This window comes from Cloeon dipterum, chromosome X, assembly GCF_949628265.1.
Source record: "Cloeon dipterum chromosome X, ieCloDipt1.1, whole genome shotgun sequence".
In the NCBI taxonomy this organism is placed as follows: Eukaryota; Metazoa; Arthropoda; class Insecta; order Ephemeroptera; family Baetidae; genus Cloeon; species Cloeon dipterum.
Window position 1 is genome coordinate 2090028 of NC_088790.1, and position 8205 is coordinate 2098232.

The 8205-nt window shown below is 39.7% G+C and overlaps 1 protein-coding gene across 1 annotated transcript; it reads left to right on the plus strand.

Moving 5' to 3' along the window:
- Positions 1 to 3498: 3498 nt before the first annotated feature.
- On the plus strand, positions 3499 to 5128 carry LOC135946637 (brachyurin-like). The gene is made up of 6 exons (XM_065494938.1): positions 3499 to 3574; positions 4094 to 4157; positions 4206 to 4350; positions 4415 to 4680; positions 4744 to 4877; positions 4935 to 5128. Exons 1-6 carry the CDS (start codon positions 3527 to 3529, stop codon positions 5100 to 5102), a joined length of 825 nt encoding a protein of 274 aa, XP_065351010.1. The 5' UTR covers positions 3499 to 3526; the 3' UTR covers positions 5103 to 5128.
- The last annotated feature ends 3077 nt before the right edge of the window (positions 5129 to 8205 follow it).

Below are 8205 nucleotides of genomic sequence, written 5' to 3' on the forward strand. Positions count from 1 at the left end.
ATGGTGCATTTCATGTTATTGCAATTTTTACTGGCCAATCAAATCGCATTTTTTCTCGCGCACGAGAAGCGTAGAAGTTCGCAAATAATGGCACTGCTTTAAAACGCCGCGGGTTGCATACTTTCTTTTATTCCAGTTTTCCTGCTCGAGGAAATCGAGCATATTATAGAAGACCTATGCTTTTTTTCTGTTCTGAGAAAGCGAGAAAACAAGGAAATAGAAAGTAATGTGTGCCAAGGAACTCGCCGAGAAGTGGGTCTTAGTGGCTCTTAGACGTCTACTTTGCAGTTTTCTGGCATCTTTAATCTGGTCACTCAATTGAACTTTAAACTTGACGCACAGCAGTGGATTTGCGTATGTTTATTTTTTTATGAAATTGCAGTAAAAGTCAAGGCAAATTATATATTATCCTTTCAAATGAAATACTCTAAAATTGTTTTTAGTAAAGGGATAATTTTTGTGAAAATAACAGGGACCACAAATTAATATCACATTAAAATATTGTTCGATACTCACACGTAATTATGTGGCGCTGAGAGAACTCTAAATAGGAGCAATGAATCATTTAACTCAGACTCAACACAGGTTTAAATTTTGGAAATTCCTGATTCATATCCTATAAAATTGAAATCCATTAGAAGCAATTTTGTAACTGTTGAAGGGTATACTTATACTTTTCTCATTAAGTTATTTTCCCTTCTTATGGGATAGCCATCAGGCAGAATAAAAACATGCTTAACTGATGCCACGTCTAGTCAATTACCAATTGGACACTAGTAACACAAACACTGTCCACTGACATTACTGCAGCTCTCTTCAACTTCCAAGATGCATCTTGCTGAATTAACCTACGGGGTGTAAGTAATAGATTTTATAGGTTTCAACTCAACAGTGTGTTAGAGCGGGGGCATTCCAGAGGGGGGAAGGTTAATTTTGATATTGGTCTTCCTTAATCGATAGGTTTTGGAAGCTTAATTAAATTTGGAGTTCATGATTCCAAATTCTAAATAATGATAATTGCTTTTCCAACAAGTTTCTTGAGGTTGTAATTTTTTTCATTTTTGTTAGACGGAAGAGGGAGAGAAGAAACGTCGAAAATCGATGTCAACGTGCAGGTAAAATGTGACAATAGAACATTATTAACGCAGAATCCACTCATACGAAACGTTGTTTCAGTTTCTGCATCCGCTTCACACTCGTTGCCCTCCTGATAATTTTGCTGACCGCCACGACCATTACCATAATTTTCTTTTTGCTAGGCAGGGATGGTAAGTTAATTGGACGGCATGTTTATACATGCACGATATATCCTATATGAAATGTGCATTTGACAGAGATCGATCATGGAAAATGCAGCGATTCAGGTACAACGACTCAGAGCCCAATACCAACGCCGACAACTACAACCACAACAACACCACCACCACCACCATCAACAACCACGCCAACACAACCAAAAACCACCACTACTCCACCACCATCAACAACCACCACCACACCACCAACAACAACAACCACACCACCACCACCACCACCACCAACAACAACAACAACAACATCAACCACCACACCACCAACAACAACCACCACCACACCACCACCAACATCATCAACCACCGCACCACTACCAACAATAACCACCACCACACCACCACCAACAACAACCACACCACCACACCACCAACAACAACAACAACCATACCATCACCACCACCACCAACATATATCATCTTGATTTCCGTTAACAACGGAGAGTGGTATTGTGGTGGATCACTCATTAAGAAAAATAGAGTGCTGACTGCTCGACAATGCTGCATGGGGTGAGTTGGCCTGGCTGGCCAAAGAATATAGGAATTGACAAACTTTAATCATAATTTCAGAGCAAACATGTACACCATCTTCCTTGGTGGTAATGACGAACCCAGCCGGCAGATTGGAACGTCCTTTAAATCCATTACGCATGATAATTTCGACCTATCAATATTGGACGACGGTATCTGCGTTATTCACCTGGACGCTCCAGTTTCTTGCAAGGGCGTCACAACCATCCGAATGCCATCTCGCTCTCAAAAATCGGAATCCTTTGAAAGATACAATGCTACCTTCTCTGCCTGGGAACGAACCTCAAATGGTATCAAAAATCCCTTTGGTGTTTACCAGGGGACAAAATTTTAATTCCCAATTTGGTTTTTTAGATGACACCTCTAACACTCAGCCTATTCACACTGATGTCATCATCAAGGAAAAAACATTTTGCAAGCGGGTCTTCCCTGATGCGAGCACTAAAAGGACACTGCACATACGACACAAACGGATTTGGCATTTGCAATGTACGCTTTATCGTCACTTTTTTGCTCCTTAAAATTTATTTACAAATTTTGTCAACAGAGATGCGCTGGCTACCCGCTCACCATTACTGAATCTGACGGAGTGGAGACCCAAATTGGAATCGCCAGCTTTGGTCCACCCCAAACTGTAGATGGCGATGGCTGTAAAACGTATTATCCTAAAGGCTTCGTCAGAGTCACAAAATACCTTTTCAAGATCGGAATGTATGCAGGACTTGATTTCCGCCTTTAAAACTCTTTGCTGTTCCGAGGACCGTTATGTAATTTATCAAATTATGCATCTTTCAAACGATCTTCTGACCATTTAATCTTCAGTACGTTTCTTTCAACATCATGATATGAGAAACGCCGCGTGCTTCACTTTTACTACAGGGAGGAGCACCGACGAAAAATGCTTTGCTGCGACGTTGAAGGCTTATTCGTTTTGAAAATATTTTCAACGCTTTTATCCCTCTACAAATATTTATTGAGGCAAACAAGAAAATTCAGTTAACATATCAATAATATGTTATTTTTGAAAACCTTTTGAATTTCTTTTACTCTAACAAACTACAAAGCCCGGAAGAAATTATATATACATTATCTTCTTATTTTCAAATTTTTACATTAAAATAGTCGTAATAATATTATTCACAGCTTAAAAAGTGGTAGAAGCTTTTGTTCTTATCAGAATTTGCAGATGCACTCGCCGATCGCGCTGCTGTGGTACTTTTTTGTTTTGCACAGCAGGAAGTGGAAATCGTGGCACGCGTGTCGAGAGGGCGCGTGCCTCATGTCGTAGCAGTAGCACACCGATTTCCAGCTTTTGGGTTGGCCATTGCGGGAGCACCATAAAATTCCGGGTCGATTTCAGAAAACTGGATTTTCTGATTGTCCATGAACTTTGTTGTAGTTTTGCGTTCTAGGCAGCATGCAAATTATAAATAAAAAATTATCATATCAGAGAAAAAATACACTGACATCGGTTTATGCACAACTATCAAAAAGATCAACAAATATTCCTCAAAAACAAGATAAAGATAAATTTTTCTCTGAGTAGATGACCTTAATTTCCATAATTGTTTTTGTTTTGCCTCCTTGCATTTATTCCGTTCGTGACGTTTGCGATAAAGTGAGATCAATTGAGATATATAAGAGCCTGGAAAGCATGATGCTAGTTAAATCACTTCAACGCCAACATGAAGACTGTCATCGCCTTGACCCTCATCCTTGTCGTCGCGGCTCAGGTACGTCATTTAATCTCAGATTTACTTGTCACCAACCTGCGACTTCCTGAGCATCTGTATTTAAATTATTATGTTTCTAATTTAAAAATATAAATTTTACTTTTGAGGTTTTTCAAACTTTTACATTTCTGCATTTGATTTTCCTAAAGCATTTTTAATCCAAAACGTTTCAAGATCTCATAACAAATTAAAATTTTGTGAAATTGTAATCTTTTAGCAAACACTCTTTAAATGTAGCATAAAAACACCATTTGTACTGACTAATTGGTGCGTTCCACACTTGTTGGGCGATTTTTTATTACTGTCGGAGATATTATATTAAATGTCCAGCCAGTTCAGGCGAATTATCGGCTCGTGGCAGCTAATAATCGCCGTTATTTCACAGCAAAAATAGTTTTTCGTATCTACGTAAGAAATAATTGAACACGTAAATGACTATGGGAGGCGTATTTTAATTCGAGAGGCATTTGATTCCACACATTTTTTTAAATTTAAACGAAAGTAATGGTTTCTTTCCAGGCCACTTACTGGAACAAAATAAGGCCAATACAACCATACAGAGACGCCATCAGGAAATTTCAAGGTTTGTTTCATATTTAATTTTTGACTCACATGAAGAAAATTTTTTTAGCCTACTTAATGAATGGTCGAGAGGTCACACCCTCTGGCCCTGGACTTCTACCATTCCAGGTGCTTATTTCCAACAGAAGGAAGTTCTGTGTTGGATCCCTCATTAAGGAAGATAAAGTGCTGACTGCTGCTCAATGCTGTTCCGGGTGAGTGAGATTTCAATTGAAAATAAAACTCGACAAACTTTGGACAAACTTATCAAAATTTCAGAGGACGCTTTTTCCTTATTTTCCTTGGCGGAAACAACCTTCACACTGACGAACCAAGCCGGAGGCAGATTGTCTGGTCTACTAAAGCCACAATTCACGAGAGTTACAACCCATCTAGTTTTGAAAACGATATCTGCATTATTCACCTGGACTTCCCGGTTTCTGGCCAGGGCATTTCGCCAGTCCGTCTGCCGTCTTGTTGTCTGCTCTCAGAAACCTTCGCAGAACGCACTGCTACCGTCTCTGGCTGGGAATTCACCTCAGATGGTAACTAAGATCCCTCCAGTGATTTCCACTGGACCAAATTTAATTCCCCACTCGCTTTACTAGGTGAATCATCCACTATCAAATCCCAGCTTGTTCGCAGAAATGTAACCGTCTTAGAAAATGGGGTATGCAGATTGGCATATCCAATTGATCCTAGCAAGACAATCTGCGCGAAAGGAATATCTGGCATATGCTATGTAAGCATTATTCGTTTTTTGCATTTTAAATATTAAATTTACAAATTTTTCAAACAGGGAGACGTTGGCGGCCCCCTCACCATCACTGAATGTGACGGAGTGGAGACCCAAATTGGAATCGCCAGCTTTGGTCCTCACCCACTGGATGGCGGCTGCAGATCTAATTATCCTGACGGCTACACCAGAATCACCGAATACATTGACTGGATCAAAAAGTTGACTTGAAGTCACGAATGTCACGATCTGCCCATAAAACTAATAAAGCATCTATACTATTATATCTACACTATATATATATATATATATATATATCTTCTAAAATAAATCAATTTATCAAACTCAAACTTTTAGAAAATTTTTGACAAAAAATTTGAAAGGATTAAAATGAATTGATTGCCTCTATTAAATGGCTGCTCTCAGGGACGAGCGCAGGACAGTTTTCGTCCTAATCATAAATTTTGAAACCATATAACGCAAACATTTTACTCAGGATTATTTAAGCCACCAAATAATTAATTAGGGAAGAGCTGTGAAAACATGTTATGAAAAATGTTTAAGAATCACTTAACTGTAATAATCAGAAAATAAACAATGTAGTATTATTTCCACTAATTAATTAAATTATCAATGTGAGCGTCTGAGCGATACAAAAAATAAATGCCAAAATAATACAGCACAAAAAGATCCAACTTTTTCTTTCAAGTTTTTGATTCATCCTATTCAATTTAAATCCATGTTAGAAGTAATTTTGTAATAATTGTTGGAGGGTTAATGGATTCTAAAGTAGACACTTTTCTCATGAAGTCATTTTCTCTGCTTATGAGATAGCCATCACGTGGAATAAAAATATCGTAATAATCTGATACCAAGTTCATTCACTTACCAGAAGGACACCAGTAATAACATTAACACTTTCCACTCACATTACTGCAGCTCTCTTCAACTTCCAAGATGCATCTTGCTGAATTAACCTACGGTGTAAATATATATTTTTAAGGTTTCCGCTGCGTGTTTTATCCAGCACCTATATAGAGAGGGGGCACCCCAAAGACGTGGTCTTCCTTAATCGATATATTGCAGGCTTTATTTTATATTTAGAGTTCATGATTCCAGTATTTAAATAATTATGATCGCTTTTCCAACAATTTTTTGAGTTTTTTAAATTTCCTTCATTTCTGTTAGACTGAAGAGGGAAGGAATAAACATCGAAAATCGAGGTCAACGTGCAGGTATATGTGAGAACATTTAATAACGCAAAATCCAATCAAATGAAAAATGTTTCAGCTTCTGCATCCGCTTCACACTTGTTGCCCTCCTCATAATTTTGCTAGCCGCTACAACCACCGCGACCATTTTCATTTTGCTAGGCAGGGGTGGTAAGTTTATTGGATGGCATAACTATGCACAATAATATATCCTATATGAAATGTGCGTTTGACAGAGATTGATGACGATAAAGGCATCGATTTAGTTCCAACAACTAAGGGCCCAATATCAACACCACCAACAACAACAACCAAAACCACCACCAAACAACCAACAACCACCACCACAGCACCACCACCAACAACCACAAAAATCAGCACCACGCCTCCAACAACCACAACTAAAACAACACCACCAACAACAACCACCTCCACAGCACCACCACCAACAACCACAAAAATCAGCACCACGCCTCCAACAACCACAACTAAAACAACACCACCAACAACAACCACCACCACAGCACCACCACCAACAACCACAAAAATCAGCACCACGCCTCCAACAACCACAACTAAAACAACACCACCAACAACAACCACCACCACAGCACCAACAACAACCACAGAAACCACCACCACGCCACCAACAACCACACCACCATTTGCCGTCATGATTTCCATTAACAACGGCGAGAGGTTTTGTGGTGGATCGCTCATTAAGAGAGATGCAGTGCTGACTGCTGGTCCATGCTGTGACAAGTGAGTTGACCACAGCACAGTTAGGAATTGACAAACTTATCATAATTTCAGAGCAAAATCATTCACCATCTTCCTTAGCGGTATTGACAAACCCAGCCGGCAGATTGGCAAATCCTCTAAATACGTGAAGGACAGTAGAATCGACCTATCAAGTTTGGACTACGGTGTCTGCATTATTCACCTTGACACTCCGATTCCCGGCATGGATATTGCCATCATCCGTCTGCCATCTCGCTCTCAGCGCTCAGAAACCTTTGAAGGATACAATGCTACCGTCTCTGGCTGGGGACGCACATCAATTGGTACAAAAAATCTCTTTTATAAGTGTTTAGCAGAGGACAAAATTTTAATTCTCAACTTGCTTTTTAAGGTGACAACTCTCTTACCTACACTGACGTCATCATCAAGGAAAAAACATTTTGTCAACAAGTCTACCCTGAAGTGGGCGCTGAAAGGGCAATTTGCACATATGACACAAACGGATTAGGCATTTGCGATGTACACGATTTATTTTTTAACTCCTTAAAATTTATTTACAATTTTGCGAACAGGGACTCGTTGGTGACCCCCTCACCATCACTGATTCTGACGGAGTGGAGACCCAAGTCGGATACGCCAGCTTTGGTCCTTCCCGAGAAGGAGGAGGCTGCGAAACGTATTATCCTAACGGCTACGTCAGAGTAACAGCTTATCTTGACTTGATTGCATTTTTTGGTTTTATCTATATCCGCCCTTAATACTCTTGCGCCAACGAGGGCTGATCGATAATATGTTTAATTTATATGAATAAGATAAAATGCGTATTTCCCATATTATGAATTTCATTAATATTTATTTGGCGAAAATTTGGCGAACAGGCAGACGCTTGACATCACCGTCACTGAAACTGACGGAGTGAAGACCCAAATTGGAATCGCCAGCTTTGGTACACCTGTTGCGCGAAAAGAGAGAAAAATCTGGAATTCTAAAGCTGACACAAATCCCAATAATGCTCCAATAATTCCTGGCTGCTCAGCTTAACACCTCCTCGCGCTAGTGGGTTCTTTCCAAGCCTCGCAGGATATTCCTAAAATTCCCCAAATTCCAAAAGATTGACAAGGACGATAATTCAGACCCACAGAGTTCAACAAAAATTAAGTTTATTCTAATGCTTATCTGCGCTTACAAGAATTCAAACAGTTCCCAAGAAACGCCCAAACAGCCCAAATCTCCTTATTCTGCCGACCAAATACCCCGCGCGTCCGCTCTGTCCACGCCGAAACTCTGCAGCAACCAACAGCAGCCAGACCACGCACTCGTCGAAAACGTGGAAAGAAATTCTGAGTGCCGATCCTAAATCGCTGCTGAATTCCCTACCAAAC